The following is an 18,006-nucleotide window of genomic DNA, read 5'->3' as shown; positions in this document are numbered from 1 at the left end:
ACATCATTTTGCACTTTTGCTTAAAAAATATTGATCAATGCAAACAAGAGAGGATGAGCCCACTACAATGAGGACTACAGCCGTCAGTGTGTGGGGTCACCTGCGCAACCAGGGCTACAGAAACGAGCCACGATGACTATCTAATTAGAAAACTGATGATTTGCATTCCTGCTTAGTTAAAGTCGAGCTGTACAAACGAGTGTACATTTTTTTTTACATAAATAATCTCAGCCAATGTGGCACAAACAGGTGATTACAGGGATGCAGCACGGTGAATAAATACAGACTGCCCTAGTTATAACAGTGATTAAACCGCTGCCTGTCCTCCAGGTGTCTGCAGCGAGCAGAGGGGCTCAAGGAGTCAGCAGGTGGGGGTCAACACGTAGGTGGCTCACGGATGGGGGAGGACTGATGACGCTGGCTGCTGTTGACACGAGCGCACTGCGTCCGTCATCAAACAGGGTGCACCGACAGCGTAACCTTCACCGGAGCTCTGACGTCTGCATTATGTCTAGCCCGTGGGCCGGCTGTCACCTCGACGGACACACTAGCAGGTAGCCTAATACCAATAAAAATGTACAAGATACAGAAAAAACAATCCAGTGTTTCTTTTGCATAATGGAGCATTTTAGTGTTTTCCCCAGCGGTCCAATTTGAGTGGCTTAAAAGTGACCTTTCTCTGCTGTTTTGTGTTTATTTTCAGTCGTTAAAAGCTGAGTGTTACTGGTTAATGCTGCATGTTGACAGAAACAACAATAGAATAATAAAAGCAGGGTGGGTGAACGTCCTACATCGGATCATATATTAATGTTAGATTGAACGAAAATGGCCTTTAACCAACCGGGGGAAGACCGTGTGGGATTTTTAAAACTGTACCCTGGAAAAAATGTTTTGGTTTCACACGAGAATCTCTGAGTTTCCTGTGGGAGTTTTTTTGTTTAATCTGGAGTTTCCTCATCCCCCCAAAGCCTGGTGATTTCTACTTCTAGAGGGCACAGGTAGTTATGAAACAAAATACCAAAGCTGTGAAAGCACATCACTTATCTGCAGGTTACAACCCAGCAAACAGACAGCTTTTTTTTCATAGGAGGGCACACCAGGACAACCTCAATGAGCAGGTGATTGATTAAAAAAAGTGAACGATCCATAAATCAGAATGAGAGCAAAAGCCAGCAGCCAGGAGCGAGAGAGACGGAGCAGAGTAATTAGGTTAAGTATCAGTAATCCCTTCAGCTCATTAAAGCGCCACAGCTTCCATTCAAGCAAACTTACAACAAACCTATTTCATCACTCAGGACAACACCGATCATATTAGTCAGAAGCATGCAGCTCAGCTCGTCCATTTCACGCCCTTCACCAGTTTTGAATGAGAGAAAAACTCTCAGTTCACTTCCTTGTGTGGCTGCTTTCGATTGGAAGTTTCACATCTTTGCAGCGAGATAATAAAAGTTATCTATTTTACAGCCGAGACAGTAAAAATAGTGTGCATCCCTGACTCTGCAATCGCTGCTACAGCGTCGGTGAATGGTTTTATTTGTGCCATAAAAGATGGAGGGCTGTTAATGTGTGTCTGTGAGAGAGGGGAAAATGAAAACAGGTTATGTGGGAAATGTAGCTGTGTGCACTCTTGTGTGTGTGTGTGTGTGTGTGTGTGTGTCAGTTTATCTGTATTTATATTAAGTAAAGAAAAACTAGCTAGACTGGTACAGAGTCCACAGCCTGGAGGGAGTGTGAACTTGTCCTGACAGGCTGCACTGTTAGATGAGCCTGATATGATGGCAATACATACACACACACGCACACACACAAGCACTGCATACAGTTTAGGCAGGGAAGTAGTGACAACACAGCGTCGCATGGTGGCTTGAGTGTCTGACCTCATACAGGACAAACAAGGACAAGGCTGGCCGCATGACAGCATAGATAGAAACCTGCAGGGTTTACTAGCTTTACAGTCGATATTACTGTAGAGAGGCTGACTCGGGGAGTAATTTAACACCGATTATTTTTAAAATATTTGGTGCAGTTCACTCTGGGGAGAACACAAAAAATAAATAAATAAAAATTGGACTTTAAATGTCCAATAAATTATAATTCTCCATACAAGCCAAAACGCTTTTCTCTGCACCGCTTGTCTCCACACAGCGCATTGCACTCCTCTACCAGACATGCTCTTAAGCGTGCAAATACCTATAAACGTTATTACTACAGTGCATATGTGTAAAACGCGGCGATTTACGCACGCGTTTAGCAATAACCGAGGCAGCTTTCAGTGTCCACGCAACAGGCTGCAGTCAAACATGGCACATTAAATGGCTGCAGCACGGGTTAAATACGAAACTCACAGTTATTACAAATGCGTCAGGCTGCGCCAGTCTCTGCGTGCTCTGCGCTCTCTTACCTGTCCAAGTGATCCGCCGGGCTCAGACGTCTCCTCCTAAAAACGTAACGTCGGCTGAAATGTTTGTTTGATCGTTGTTTTCTGTTTTTCCGCACAGACGGGGTGTAACGCACTCAGCATTGCCTTGGAGGGAGAAGGAGAAAAAAGGAGGGGGGCGCTTGCTGGGTGAAATAAAATAAATCTGAAGCGAGTGGAAAATTAAAAAAGCGTGTTGCCGCAGCGGAGTGAAAGGAAGAAGAAGAAGAAGCGGGCTCTGTCTACAGGGCAGCTCAAATGCAAGTGAACACAACACTGAGAACAGATTTGTAAAAAAAAAAAAAAAAATCTGAGGGAGGGCAATGTGGAGAGGGAGGAGTTGGACGAGCGTGTGTGTGTGTGTGTGCGTGTGTGTGTCGCTTACTTGATAGCATCATTAAGGGAAATCAGAGTCACGACTGAAGGGAGGCAGGTATGAAGGTGGACCGCCATAACATGTAGCAGGTAGATAAAGCCAGCTCTATACGTGCATGTAGGTGACATCATATACATTCAGGTTCAACGGAAGGCTTACCTGGACACGAGAACGATCCCCCAATATAATATAATATAATATAATATAATACAATATAATATAATATAATTTTAGTGTCTAATGCTTGTGCTACACTACTGTGCAAAATTATAAAATTTAAAAAAATATATTTTGCTAGAAGATGGGAAATACTGTGTTTACGGCCAAAAACTATTTTTCCCAATTCTGAGGAGTTTAGGAGTCAATATCTGGTGTGACCACCTTTATTCTTTAACACATTCTGAACTCTCTTAAGCAAGCTTTCTCCTAATTTCTTTAAGTAGTCTCTACGAATAGTTCTCCAGGCGTTTTGAAGGCTTATTCTTGGGGTGTTGTCTGTCTTATCTTCTGTTCTCTGTCAAAATGATCTTACACTGCTTTAATAATGCTGAGGTTCAGGCTCTGAGTGGAGCTATCCATAATTTACATTGTTCTTTTGTGCGTTTCTATCCTTTGATTTTCAGTCTAGTTCTTGTGTACTTTAGCCTTTGCTGGATTTCTTAAGGACATGACTGTCAAATACCATCTAAAAATTAAGTGGACAAACTACTATAATTCTAAATATTGATTTTGTTTTTAATATTTGGATGAAAAACCTTTACAGTCAAAGTCTGCCTGAAGTCTAGAACCCATGAACATCACCAGATGCTGTGTTCTGCCGGGCCTTGACTGCAGTCACCTTCAGTTGTTTTTCTGCATTCAGTTTTGTACTAAATAACTGAAAAGCTGCTCTGTTGGGTTGAGATCAGGTGACTGACTTGGCCTTTGAAGAATATCCCATTTGTTTGCCTCTTGGGTTGCTTTTGCTTTGGGTCATTATCCATTTACACTGTGAAACTCTGGCTGATCATTTTTGCAGCATTTGGCTGAGCCCTGAAGTACACTTCACAACTTAAAGCTGCTTCTATCAGCAGTCACATCATCAGTAAATATCATTGACAGGCTTTGACTAGCAGCCATACGTTCCCATACCATAATATCCCCTCCACCGTGTTTGACATGTGATATGCCATGCTTCAGATCGCAAGCTGTATCTCCCCTTTTCCACACTTTTCTCTTCCTGTCATTCTGATACAACTTAGTCGTTTCATTGCTTCATATATATATATATATATATATATATATATATATATATATATATATATATATATATATATACACACTTTTTTTCTGAAGTGTGAAGGATCTTTTACATGTTTTTTCTTCTTGTGGCAAAGTCTAATCTGACCTTCCTGGATTTGATTATTACTGGTAGTTTTCACCTTGCTGTAAATAATCTGTATTTACATTCTTGATTGTAGACCTTCACAATGATATGCCTCCTTGAGTGTTCTTGACTTTTTAGATGTTAGAGTTGTTTTTCTTAACTATAGAAATAACTTAAGTTTTCTTCTGTGGTCTTTTCAGGCTTTTTGGTGTCGCTGATCAGTGCATTCATTGTTTTTAACAATTCACCAGATTGTTTATTCGGTGACTCCTAAAGTTTATGCAGTCTCTCTGATAGATTTATTTTGATGGTGACCTCTCGCTCTTTGGGCCTCCTTTTCAAAAATATAAAGCTTTAAAGTATAAATTTAACACTTTGAATCGAGTTACATGCCTTGCCTGACCACGAAACTACTTATCAGAAGCCTCTGAAAATGAGGGGCTGTTTATAAAAACGACTGTGGTATAGTACAGAGGCTACCATAGCCATAGTGAAGTGATACCATGTTTTTAATACACTTTTAAAAAAGTGTGTTAAAATGTTAATTCCTTAAAAATACCTAAAATGATTTGTTGTTTAGCCTAATTATCTGCAAGTGTGCTAATTTTGAGTTAAACTAGCATTCAAACAAGGTACACTGGAGTAATACACGCCTGTTTATCAGGATTTTAGATTCCTGTCAACAACCTTATACATTTCTAGAAGTTACTAGTATTAAATCAAAGAGTAGCCAATAACTTTTCACAATCTGGTAAACTCCAAATAATAATTTTCCATTTGCTGTGCTAAACATTTATTTAATATTTTATACACATCAAATTTTCCGAGGTGCTTTTAAAGATGATCTTAATACTACCCAACCGAATTCAAGAAAAAGCTGTTACCTCCGTGAGTATCAGGAAGTTGCTGTTTCATTAAAGTTGCTTCAGCGCCCCCTGCTGGTTTTTCAAAGGTCTGCACGTGCAACACAAAAGCGTGCACTCTTTTGTGTTGCATTCGCAGACAAAAGGATATCAGCGAGGAAAAAGGAGACATCTCCATTTGGGAAGAACAGAAGAGCAATTCAGCAGATGCAACAGCATTTGTTTTATATTAAAAACAAAAAGCAAAACAGACACATTCAGTAATTGTACAACTTTAGCAGCTAATGTTATACATTGAGGTATCTAAAAAAAAAATGCATTCTCATTTTCTGTTACTAAAAAGACACTTGAGATCACAGGTACATTTCGAAATGTACACACCGCAGACCAGACAATGATTTGGCAAACATATAGATTATTAATCACAAGAAACAGTGTTTGTTTTCTTAAATAGAAAAACATATTAAAGTGTACCTTTGTACAAAGAGGAATAAAACAACAATTTGTTGTTTTAGCTACATTATATTAGGAGTTCAGGTAGGTTCAATATGTAGTGTTGAAGGTTAAGTACCATCACTGAGACCGATATAGCTTGCCTTTCTGTGAGCCCATGTGGGAAAGAAATATAATCAATATAAATAATGTGTAGTTTAAGACTGTTCAATAGGACATCTGTGGAAGGTATATGCTAAAAATAACTTGGATATATGAAAACAGACAAGGCAGAAGTTGGCACACTTAGCATTAAGACACCCCATTGCTCGTACCCATCGCTACCACTGTTCCACGTTGTCTAAATAGTCCTCTAAAGTGCTATTCTCATCCAGATCCCACCAGTCTGGGAGTGGCACTTCAGACGCCACGCTGTCCTCAGCAGGCTTTTCTCTCCGCCGCTCCTCGGTTACAACAGAGCGGCTGTTGGTGGGACGCGGCGTTTCTGTGGGCTTCAGCTGCCTCCCTTGGTTTGTTCTGAGCCCACCACGGAGCCGCCTCCTCTCCTGTTGTCGCCTCTCCCTGGCCTGCCTGCGCTCCTGCTGCCTCGCCACCTGGAAACGCTGCAGGAAAAGGTCGCGGGCGTACTCGTATAGCTCTACGTCCCATCGGTTCAACTGGCGGATTCTGCGCTGCGTCTCTGGAGGTACCTCCACGCTGGAGGCGCGTGTGCCGTTTAGCTGCGTGAAGGGCGCGATGAACTCCAAGTTGAAGGTGCGCTCGAACAGGTACTGGGTCTTACGCTGGTACTCGGTCAGTCCAAAGAAGGCCATGCCCCGCAGGTTGCGTTTGGCGCTTTCCAAAAGCACGGCCCAGCGCTCCTCCTCGCTCATGGTGGAAACGTTGTAGCAGCCAACCAGGCTGAGGTCAGCCAGCATGCGGGTCTGCCGGTTGTTGGCCAGGTTGTAGGGACAGTCCATGAACTCCTGCAGGGAGCAGCCTGACCAGTCATCTCCTGAATAGCAGCTCGGCAGCTCTGACAGCGTTGGTGAACGTCCATCACACACGTGTAATGAGGCCTTCCACGTGGCGCCGCGCTGTACGTGACGCCACTCGCTCAAGTAGCGTGATACAGGGTCTCTTAAGATGGTGATATAATAATAGTTCCTGCTGGAGAGAAACAGACACAATTAGATCAGTAATAAAGTTGTAACTAACAATGTTCTGATTTTTTATTTCATTTAGAGCTGAAGTATTTGATTTTACTTTCGTTCATACAGTTTTTCCTGGCTCACAGTGGGTTTGTATACAGTTTAATCAATGGGTGTGTGTTACCTTTACTCAACGGAAGTCTGTGCATTTTCCTGCTGTTTCATGGCTATTATGATCTAAAGTTGAACACTGACAGTATCAGAGTTTTCCTTCAGTAGAAGGTCTAAACCCTTTGGTTGGTGCCAAAAAACGTTATCAAAACAAAACAAAAAAACTGCTTCATAATGTTTGGAGAAGGTGAGAGGGGTGAGCAGTAAAGAAGATGCTGATGAATGCAAGAAACCATCTTTAAACCTAAAGCGACCATTTATGACCCCGTTATATTTTACACAGGATACTTCTGTATTGGCTCTATGCGCTTCTATCATACCTGTGCTGTTTCCTTTATCAATGAGAGATATTTTAAAATGTTCTACTGTAATTTAGTTGTGGTTTTTAAACTTTCTTTGAGTTTTGGCATCACAGTCTCACCAGATCTTTTTGCCATACTTGGCTGGTTTATAGGTTACCTCAAACTCCACCTGCCTCTAAAGCTGCTAAATGTTCATTCACACAGGTCAGTACGAGGGATATATTGATAATACATATAAGATTTGAGTAGAAATGCTACAAACATTAGCCACTTTTCCCTAGAAAGCAGGAAGTTTGTCCATGAGTGCCTGTCTTTTCTGTTTGTACTTCAGGATATTTCTGAATCTAAATCTATTAGTCTTGGTTCGCTGCAAAACATTACAATACAGGGATTAGAAGTGGAAAACTAAAATAAAATCAAAGCACATAATTGACCCCTGGCAACTTTCCATTATCCCTGCCACACCAGTGAATCAGGTCCTTTAAAAACAACTCATACATCGCTTCTCAGTCACCTTGAAGTTGAAATGCATCATGCTCAGCAAGTTCTGTTTGACAACTTTAGAGCAAACATACTGACCCGTCTTTCTGTTTTTTTACATTTCCATGTACTGCAGCACCATGCACTTTGCATACCTGGAATGTACAATCAATCATGGCTAAACAGAGAACAATTACAACAAATTGCTGTGGCATTACGAAGGTTTTCCTGCATACATTTTTTTTTTTTAAAGTGGTGTTTAATTTACTCAAACTTTAAATACACTTTTGTTGGGATTGTTGTAAACCAAACTATGTTGTTGTGCGATAAACACTTTCCCAGAACTTTTGGACCTAACAACTCCCACACCGCTTGTCACAGAAATACTGTTAAATGCCAAAATGACCAGCTTTATTGTGCAATTGTACTTATATACATTTTGACAAATATGTTATCGTTTTGACTTATTTGATTGTTTTTTGCCAAAAAGGAAAATACTAATTAATGTCAGTGGATGGTCTGTTCAAAGCTAAATTCAAATTCAAATTCAAATTTTTATTTGTCACATACACAGTCATACACAGTATGATATGCAGTGAAATGCTTAGACAACTGCTCGTGACCTAAAGAAAAAAGAAAAGGCTATGAATAAGATAGGAAATAAATATGAAAATAAAAGGGTAAATTTAACCAGGAAGGAATAAAATAAAATAAAATATAAAAATTAAGTTAAGAATGAGATAACTGTACAACACAAATTAGAATGAAGGGTAAATTTAACTGGGAAAGAATAAGATAAAATATATAAATTAAAGTTGAAAATAAAATAACTGTACAACAAAATACACAGTATAGAAATATATAAGAATGTATGAAGAAATATAAATATATATATATATACACACAATAACAGCAGCTGTACAAGTATTAACTGGAAATGAGGAATATAATGTCCAGTGGAAAGTGGTAAAGTGGAGAGACTAAATGATAGAGTGGAAGAAGAAATTTTTATCTAAAAATTTCCCTTTCAACTTGCCAGTAAACCCAAAATTTTCCCTCTACAGCAATAATTTTTACCACTGAATCATAGGAAAATCCAGCCCCTTACTAACGAGGTCTTCCTCATCATTAATATGGTCATGAATATTTGCATATTAATAATCCCATTGTTTATTCAGTGGACCGGGTTCAGTTATTGTGCAAATGTACTGTTTATAAGGTTGGGGAAACCTGCAGTAAGGTGAGACTGAAGGAGCCACTTGGACATGTGACAAAACATTTCTCCTTAAAATGCTACGTCCAGATGAAAAGAATCAACCTTTTGGGACAGTGTAAAAAATATCAGCTCTGTATTTACTTGGTACCATATCGATGAGAAGCTTTGCACTGTGCCACAGCACTAGCCTTCACCATATGTGGGAAAATCACCCCCCAAAACCCCATTTTGAATCAGAAAACCTTGCATTAGGAGTTTTTTTTCCCTCTTAGATATTGACCATTTCGGATTACTTGTATAGTAATCTCACTATTATAGTGAATGAACAACAAGACTGTGCAATTGGTGGAAAAACTGGACTATAGTGAATGAATACGTTTTTTTCCTGCATATAATCACGAGCTCTGATTTAAAAAGTGTTAAAAAAAAAAGTTTTTCCAACTATTTTTAAGTGGGGTTTAAATTACTCAAGCATAAAACAATATTTTGTTTACAAAGCTGACAGGAAAATGCGCAATTATCTTAAATAAAGCAACAGACAAGCTTAAGTACGAAGTGTTTACCCCAGAGCCCCATTGAGACTGGGGGGAAACCCCTGGTGAAAGGCACCAGCCCCCACTGAGCCCCCCTTTTTTCACCAACCTGGGCAGACTCCTCGGAGCCTCACGAGAGTCCATGCGTGATGGGACACAGCTAGTCAGCTCAGTCCAGTCTGCGTGGAGGCCGCAGCTCCATCCGGTGGAGAAACGGGAGAAGAGCCAGGTTTCCTTTTTACCTGGACGGAAACAGGTACACTTCTTCTGACCTGCGTGACACTCGCAGGGTCTCTCTAGCTGGATATTTCTCACCAGATGTCGCCCAAAGGTCGTCCCCCCTGTCTTCTGAATGTGCAGAAACACTATGACATCGTCCCCTTTGATATTGAAGTCTACGACGCGATTTAAGTCTTCTTTGGTGAAGTTAAAACGAGGAACAAACCGGGCCATAGCGCCGTCTTCCGCAATGTACGGATCCTTCTGAAACCCGTCCGGGAGTTCGCTGTCCCCGCCCCGGGACCCAGTCGCTTTGCCGCTGTTAAACCAGGATCCCAGCCGGTGCAGCGCTTGGCACTCAGACCTGCTCGGGCACACATACTGGACCATAATTACGCCAAAGAGCATTACCATGAGCAGGACGATCAGAAGCCTGTGGTGGCTGCTGCTGCTGGATTTCTCATCCATCTTCCAGGGACGAACAGCAGACCATCACTCTGGCAGTCCGGACTCCGGTCTCAGACGGGGGTGGATCTCGGGGAGCAGCGTGTGTGTGTCCGACGGATGAAGCCAAAACAACAACAATGAGTCTGTCAGGCAGCCAGAGAGTCAGGAAATCAAAGCACGACGAGCTCAGCGTTTCCCCGGAATATAAGCGACGCCCAGCGCGGCTCTCCGTTAAAGCCGCCGTGTGGTCCTTTCATGAGTTTCCATCGGCCCCATAAAGCCAACAGTTCCCTGAACACAGCCGCAAATCCACCGCGTCCAGCGCGGCCATCGATTCTTGACCTTTCTACCCAGCAGCCACCGCGCTCAGTGTGGCAAGAACAATTACGTCACCCAGCAACGTCCCAATCAAGAGCCACGACAAGGTCTGCGCCTCTAAAAGCCACTAAATAACCTCCCACATTTCGATGCCTGAACGGGTTTCCAGACCATGGAAAGCATTATGAGCACTGTTCCCTCTAAGCTGCGTGCGTGCGCAATCGCGCTCTGCTGACACGGTCTACGCACAAAGAATTCCAACCTGAATTCAAATTAAAATATACACATAACAAGTCATTCTGTGCTGTTTTGCAGTGTGAGTCAGTGAGTGACCGGTGACTGGCGGCTCCAGCCAATGATAAGATTCACATTTGTTTAATATACGCAGCTAATCAACGTCGTTGACAGGTTATGACACTGGTTTTAGGTAGCAAAGCGGAAGACACACTATGACAACTCGTACAACCACTGGAAATGTGAGTAGGGAAGCTGAAAAATTTAAGGTAAAGTTTAGGGTCTCAGTCAGATTTTTGCACAACTATTCAATTCAATTTCAATTCAATTCAATTTTATTTATATAGCGCCAAATCACAACAAAAGTCGCCTCAAGGCGCTTCATAGATACAGAGAAAAACCCAACAATCATATGACCCCCTATGAGCAAGCACTTTGGCGACAGTGGGAAGGAAAAACTCCCTTTTAACAGGAAGAAACCTCCGGCAGAACCAGGCTCAGGGAGGGGCGGGGCCATCTGCTGCGACCGGTTGGGGTGAGAGAAGGAAGACAGGATAAAAGACATGCTGTGGAAGAGAGACAGAGGTTAATAACAGATATGATTCAATGCAGAGAGGTCTGTTAATGCATAGTTGAGTGAATGACAACTAGTGTCATTTATTTACAATTTTAATTTGTGGATACTGATCAATAAATACTGTCACTAGTTTTTGAGTAGTAGAAATACAAATAATTGTGTCATTATTAGAGATGGGAATAACCATTTCAATCATTACAACGCTGTTTTATATTGTTATTATTGTATTACATTGTTGCTTTTTAATGCCATTTTTATATTGTTAAGCACTTTATATTTATATTGTTGAGCACGGCTGTTTGAAATGTGCTATATAAATAAATTTGGCTTTGACCTTGTTACTAACAAGAAAATGCGGTGTGGTCTCGTTACTATGTTTCAACGCACAGACGGTTGAACCTGTCTTCAGCTTGGAGTTAGGAGGGGGAGACAATCGCACATGTGCTGCTGATTAGCTGAGGAAGAATAAAATAGTCATGACCAAATTAAGATGACATAGCAAAAAGATGTTATGTCAACAGAAGACAACCCCGATTTCCATTTTTGTCTTAAAGTGTGGACTTCAAACTATATACCAGTTTTTAAATTGTGTCGATTGCCCATGTAAAACCAGAGTTATGATTAAAAAAAATATATGCGATGTTTATTCCTGAACTATCGTTGTTTATATTTACTGCGGGAAGAAACTGTAAAAACTGTGTTTTCTAAGGAAAGCACTCTCCGCTAGTGAGCAAAGACATTTCCACAACTTCTGGATATATTTAAAGTTTCAAGGACATGACCATATTAAGGAAATCCTCTCTCACTGACATCATACAAAATGTAACTACAAAAAAACTGAAACTGAGCATTTACACATTTAGAGGTTTAGACCTAATTTTGGGTTATGTTGTTGAAACTTGCAGAAACCTTTATAGAGGCATAAGTTGTTTACGGTAGTAATTAAAGAAAGCTTGTCTTCTTATTTAACTACAGTGGGTTTTCTGGGAAATGACCACAGAGGTTTTAGGGTAGGGTATTTAAAAACAGATCACATTTTTCTTACATTTGCTCAAGTAGAGGTAAACAACTTTTGAAGCAGATGTGCCTGTGCAAGTCAGACTTTTTCTTTTTGCAATTTAAGAGGAACTATTTTGAATTAAGGTCACAGTTGTTGCAAATCCACCAAGTTACTGCAAGTGGTGCAAGTAAGGAGTTAGCCCACTGACTGTTTGTAGTTGGAGACATTGCTATCGCTGGTGTCTCATAGCCGAAATAGCTCAGCTGGGAGAGCGTCAGACTATAGAGCTGAAGCTCCGTAGGTTAATCCTGGGTTTTGGTAGTTTTAAGTGGCATCACTGTCATTGATGGTAATATTGAGATAAATTTAAGTTCTGACGCCTCCAAAATGACAATGCTTTCACCCACAGACGCTGCTCACGTTTGGATTGTTCTGAGTGTATTGAACTGCTCTGCCATGCTTGTTCTGTTGGTGTTTAATAGGTTTGTGTTGGCTGTTTTCATCTTCCTTTAGCTCTCTGAGGACACGATAAATGTACCATAATTGGCGATCTATTAAATCACTTCAATCACTACATTTAAAATATATCAAGAAAGACAAAACAACTCACAAAATAAACCATAAAACCACCACAAAAGTACTAAAACTAACAGTCAGTTCTTTCCATCTTTGCACTCTCCCCACCTTTACTGCACATCAGCACATAAATAAAATTGCAAAGTACTAATACATGAATATATTGCCTAATATAACTAATATATTGATGTCTTTATTTTCCTGGCACAAAGAGGAAAAAAAACCCCAAACAAATAAATCATCAAAATAATATCAGTGGTGTTCACTATCATGTTATTTTAAACAACGTTGGTATCAGGCTGCAGCTTATCAGTCAGTGCATTCCTGCCTGACAAACTGGTAAACACTGGTTTCAGTGTCCATTATGTTTGCTTCTATAGAACCACATGCTGCATGTGACTTGCTTCACCCTATCATGTGACTTATTGACATCACCTCATCTAAGATGCCTGCTCATAATGACCTACGCTATTTTTGAAGGGACAACTACCACTAGGGGTCAAATACCTGGGACTCTACACCTTTTTGGTTTTACAACTGAAGAAGCTTCTTGGATGAGAGATGAAATGTCTTCAAGAAACTTCAACAAGTCCAGTTGCTTTATTTCTAACCTCCTTAGACTACCATCACCTCGATGACCAAGAACCCACACAGTCTGACACCAAACTATATCCTCCAAGATGCTTGGCCCCATAGAGGCGTTTAAACTGAACATAAAGAAGAAAGGTGATTGAAAGTGGCATGTTCTTGATGCCAGACATGCTGGTCTGACTGCTGTTTGATCACCAGCTAATAATATTTAGCATAAGTGGAACCACCTTTCACACTACACACTGTGGCCGAAATAGCTCAGTTGGGAGAGCGTCAGACTGAAGATCTGAAGGTCCCTGGTTCGATCCCGGGTTGCGGCAATCTGTTTGCTTTATGTTGAGGTGTTGTGAAGGTGATGATTGTCATCCAGATTTTAGATGAAATTCTGCAACCGTCTGACACCAAACTCTGTCCTCCAAGATGACAATGCTTTCCCACACTTCAATGTTCAAGGTCATGCTTGTGCTGGTGATTTTTAAAAGTTTTTTGTGGGCTAATATGACTGAAATTAATAAGAGTGGAGAACTCTGCAGTCAAGCGAGACTGAAGAAGTCACTTGGATGAGTGACGAAACATTTCTCACTGAAAACACTACGTCCAGAGGAACAGAATCAACTTTTAGGGATGTCCTCACCTGAATCAAGAAATTTGAGACACTGAATCAAAGATGTCAGCCCAATATTTTCTAACCTTGTCACAAAAAAACAAAACTATGGCTTAACTTATCTTTAGCTAGGAAGCATTTCAAACAGATAGGAGAGACCTCAGGGTATAATTTATTTAACTTTTCTCTTGAGAAGTGTAGACGATATAGAGATTTGAATTAAGTTAAGCACTGTCTTGCATTTATGGATTCTCCAAACCTTCTTCCCATTGAATGTTAGTGACTGTAATACCTAACTCCTCTTCCCATTTAGACTTGATAAAGAACAAGTTCAAAAGGCTCATTGACATTAGACTCTGATAGATGCAAGAAATACATTTCTCACTAAAAGGTGAAAGTTGGAGACATTTATCAAGAAAGGAATTGTTAAGACTCTCAAAGCTCTGTGAGTATTTACTGACATAGTCTCTCATCTGCTGGTATCTGAAAGTCTCTCCCTGGTACTTTGTATATCTCTTGTAACTGCTTGATAGCGGCAAAGACACCCTCCCAGTATAGATTACTGATTGTACAGTCCTACCTGTTTCCAAAGTCAAAATGTATTGTCTACAATAGATGGTTTAAAAGATGGATTGCCTGCAATGGGCATGATAGAGGATAAAGACTTCAAATTAAAGTGTAGTTTAATCTGCTCAACAATACATATGGTGCTGTGTATCCCCACATTGCCGTCATACATAGACTTATCAGTGGGCAAGAGAGACACCGGTATAACTCCTATACAATAAGACTGACAAGCTTCCTGCTCCAGTTGCAACCATGTAGGGGGATTAACACTGTCAGCTAGCCAGTATGTCATGAATTTTATATGTGAAGCCAAGTAATAGAATAATATTTTATCTTTGTACAGCACTTTGGCCAACATTTTGTTGTTATTAAATGTGCTATATAAATAAAGTAAAGTAAAGTGTGTTTTATTGTCCCACACAAGCATGACTGATTGGCTTGGTTGTGCCTTTTTTTGATTGCCATCTTATTTCTGATTGGAGAGTGTGGCACTATGTGCACAGTTTGTGGCCGAAATAGCTCAGTTGGGAGAGCGTCAGACTGAAGATCTGAAGGGCCCTGGTTCAATCCCGGGTTTCGGCAATCTGTTTGCTTTGTGTTGAGGTGTTGTGAAGGTGATGATTGTCATCCAGATTTTAGATGAAATTCTGCAACCATCTGACACCAAACTCTGTCCTCCAAGATGACAATGCGTTCCCCCACACAGCCTTCAATGTTCAAGGTCATGCTTGTGCTGGTGATTTTCGTGGGCTAATATGACTGAAATTAATAAGAGTGGAGAACTCTGCAGTCAAGCGAGACTGAAGAAGTCACTTGGATGAGTGACGAAACATTTCTCCCACTGAAAACACCACGTCCAGAGGAACAGAATCAACTTTTTGGGATGTCCTCACCTGAATCAAGAAATTTGAGACACTGAATCAAAGATATCAGCCCAATATTTTTTAACCTTGTCACAAAAAAACAAAACTATGGCTTAACTTATCTTTAGCTAGGGAGCATTTCAAACAGATAGGAGAGACCTCAGGGTATAATTTATTTAACTTTTCTCTTGTGAAGCCCAGTAATAGAACAATATTTTATCTTTGTACAGCACTTTGGCCAGCATTTTGTTGTTATTAAATGTGCTATATAAATAAAGTAAAGTGTGTTTTATTGTCCCACACAAGCATGACTGATTGGCTTGGTTGATTGCCATCTTATCTCTGATTGGAGCGTGTGGCACTATGGGCACAGATTGTGGCCGAAATAGCTCAGTTGGGAGAGCGTCAGACTGAAGATCTGAAGGTCCCTGGTTCAATCCCGGGTTTCGGCAATTGTTAATGTTTACGTGAACCCTCAAATACTCCATAGCAATGTGAGGTTCCCTTTAACCCACTTTATCAAGCTGGTACGTGAGTATGAGCAAACAGCACATAAGAAATCTCGTCTAGCACAGCATGAAAAGACTAAGACCAGGCAACAAATGTACTTTGACCTACTTGTTGTGTGTTGGAAACACTGTGGACGGAAGTTTCTGCCTCTCTCAGTAATGCAAAGGCGCCAACATCCAACATCAGTATGGAGGAGAGGAAGGCACTCATATCACTTAGTAATGACAACACTATTATCATTCTTCCGGCAGTTGAAGGTAGGTGCATGGTTTTGCTAAACCAGAAAGACTATCATGAGAAAATGATATCACTGCTCAGTGACAAAAATATTTATGAGCCCAGAAAGCGGTTACAGGAAGAGGGTTATAGATTGTCTGAAGTAGTTAGAAAAAAATTACTACACTAGACCTACACCAAGTCTCCCAACTTAGCTATTTGGGCAGGGTTAGGACTACTACTATTATGCTCGTGTCACCTAATAGTACCTTAGTGGATTTGCAATAACCATGACCTCAAGGTACTTTAATAAGGAAACCCAACCATCAGACGACGCTTTATGTGCAATCCCAGTATAAAAGCATCTTTTAAGCAGAAATGTCACCAAAGCCTTTTCCAGTGTCCTCACTTTTCATCAGCTAGAAGTTTGTTAGTTCTTTTCTATGAATTCAGCTGCCTAAGGATTTCTGCCACACCTGTGTTGTGTTATATGCCAAGCAGTAATTTAGGGTGAACATAAATAAAACCATTGCCGAAACCCGGGATCGAACCAGGGACCTTCAGATCTTCAGTCTGACGCTCTCCCAACTGAGCTATTTCGGCTTTACACAGATATAAGTAGTGCAAGTGACAGTGAGATTTCCATCAGTAATGAGGGACATTTAAAATCTGATCTGTACCTTAAAACAATGCATACCGTTCATTATTTAAGGTTTGACTCTCAACATCCACTGGAGCACAAACTGGGTGTTCGCTCTACAATATAGAGCGAACACCATCCCCACAGACACAGTGGCCAGGGAAGCAGAAGAACATCACATCAAGAAGGCCCTGAGCAAATGTGGTTATCCCAGCTGGACGTTTGTCAAAGCTGGGAAGGCACCTAGAAAACGCTCCAAGGGATCCAGGACAGAAGAAAGACAATTGCAGCCTGAGCGAAAACCTTTAGTGATCCTTTATGTGTCAGGAGAATCGGAAAAAGCAAGATGCATTTTCTCTAAACACTGCATCTCTGTGTGGCTTTCAAACCCCAAACCCCATGTTGTGCCAAAAATTGGTCCACCTCAATGATCAGGTCCCTCAGCACAAACAGATTAATATAGTGTTAAGTGCCAGGAGGATTTCTTTTATTTATACATCAGAGAAACCAAACAACCTCTGGCTACGCGTCTGGCACAACACAGAAGAGTTAACTCTTCAGGCCAGGACACCTATGGGCCAGTGGCCACTCTTTCAATGATGAGGATGTACACACTAACCCCAAACCTGGACAAGGAGGACTGCTGGTTTGAGCGGAGGTTTGAAAATGGTACTCATGGCAATTGAAACAATGGTCATTAATAAATGGTCTTTTATCAGTGGTTGTGGATCATGGTCATGGCAATTTAGATATTAATGATGTAGCCCATTGTTCACCAGTGGTGTAAGCTTCAGTCATTATGCAAATGTACAGTTTATAAGGGTGGGGAAACTCTCAGGGAGCTGAGACTGAAGAAGTCACTTGGATGAGAGATGAAATGAAACCTCTCATCCAAGAAGCTTCTTCAGTTGTAAAACCAAAAGGTGGACATTTAGCCCCCAGGTAAATGGCCTGTATTTGTATAGCACTTTACACTACATTCAGTCATCCACCCATTCACACACAGGAGATAGCAAGCTACATTATAGCCACAGCTGCCCTGGGGCACACTGACACCACCAGTAGGCAACGGGTGAAGTGGCTTGCCCAAGGATACAACAACTAAGACTGTCCAAGGCGGGGCTCAAACCGGCAACCTTCCAATTACAAGACAACCTGCCAACTCTTGAGCCACAATCGCCCCACAAGAGCCCCTATTGAACCCCAAGTGCTAGATGTCCTTAAGAGAGTCGCTGATCCACTATTGATCATGTGCCTCACCACACGAGCCAAGGTGTGAAAAGAAGGCGTGGGTCATTATGAGCAGATGTTTCGGGTGGCTTACAACTGTCTGCACCT

General features: G+C 41.1%; 2 protein-coding genes and 4 non-coding genes across 12 annotated transcripts in view; 3 read left to right on the top strand and 3 right to left on the bottom strand.

The window, feature by feature from the left end:
* The window catches only part of mbnl3 (muscleblind-like splicing regulator 3), a 39,188-nt gene extending 36,499 nt beyond the window's left edge, over nt 1-2,689 (bottom strand). For all 6 annotated transcript variants that reach the window (XM_006781286.3, XM_035912079.2, XM_006781285.3 and 3 more), the window contains exon 1: nt 2,402-2,689. The gene's annotated coding sequence lies outside the window, so the exon portion shown is untranslated. The remainder of the gene's footprint in view (nt 1-2,401) is intronic.
* Nucleotides 2,690-4,987: 2,298 nt separating this feature from the next.
* Nucleotides 4,988-10,478, bottom strand: hs6st2 (heparan sulfate 6-O-sulfotransferase 2). 2 transcript variants are annotated; one of them, XM_006781289.3, is made up of 2 exons: nt 9,416-10,478; nt 4,988-6,620 (listed from the first exon to the last, which is right to left on the bottom strand). In XM_006781289.3, the coding sequence occupies exons 1-2, from the start codon at nt 9,991-9,993 to the stop codon at nt 5,795-5,797; spliced, it is 1,404 nt and encodes a 467-aa protein (XP_006781352.2). In that variant the 5' UTR covers nt 9,994-10,478; the 3' UTR covers nt 4,988-5,794. The 2 variants fall into 2 exon arrangements, with proteins under 2 accessions (XP_006781352.2, XP_006781351.2); XM_006781288.3 differs by having other exon boundaries at nt 4,988-6,623; nt 9,416-10,477.
* A 3,037-nt stretch (nt 10,479-13,515) lies between these two features.
* Nucleotides 13,516-13,588, top strand: trnaf-gaa (transfer RNA phenylalanine (anticodon GAA)). Its single transcript has one exon. It is a non-coding gene; the product is annotated as a tRNA-Phe (tRNA).
* A 1,360-nt stretch (nt 13,589-14,948) lies between these two features.
* Nucleotides 14,949-15,021, top strand: trnaf-gaa (transfer RNA phenylalanine (anticodon GAA)). The gene has a single exon. It is a non-coding gene; the product is annotated as a tRNA-Phe (tRNA).
* Nucleotides 15,022-15,681: 660 nt separating this feature from the next.
* trnaf-aaa (transfer RNA phenylalanine (anticodon AAA)) lies at nt 15,682-15,754 on the top strand. Its single transcript has one exon. It is a non-coding gene; the product is annotated as a tRNA-Phe (tRNA).
* Nucleotides 15,755-16,558: 804 nt separating this feature from the next.
* On the bottom strand, nt 16,559-16,631 carry trnaf-gaa (transfer RNA phenylalanine (anticodon GAA)). Its single transcript has one exon. It is a non-coding gene; the product is annotated as a tRNA-Phe (tRNA).
* Nucleotides 16,632-18,006: the final 1,375 nt, after the last annotated feature.

The sequence above is a fragment of the Neolamprologus brichardi genome, chromosome 2 (genome assembly GCF_056152115.1).
Source record: "Neolamprologus brichardi isolate AB-2024 chromosome 2, ASM5615211v1, whole genome shotgun sequence".
Lineage (NCBI taxonomy): Eukaryota > Metazoa > Chordata > Actinopteri > Cichliformes > Cichlidae > Neolamprologus > Neolamprologus brichardi.
The sequence above is the reverse complement of the archived record's forward strand: the minus strand, read 5'-3'. Positions and strand labels throughout refer to the sequence as shown.

What these genes read in the sequence shown, in the direction of transcription:
- hs6st2 (XM_006781288.3), bottom strand. Translation starts at nt 9,993, where the DNA reads ATGGATGAGAAATCCAGCAGCAGCAGCCACCACAGGCTTCTGATCGTC. An exon ending in GCTCCGAGGAGTCTGCCCAG is followed by an intron (nt 6,624 to 9,415) that starts GTTGGTGAAAAA and finishes GTTTCTCTCCAG; the next exon opens with CAGGAACTATTATTATATCA.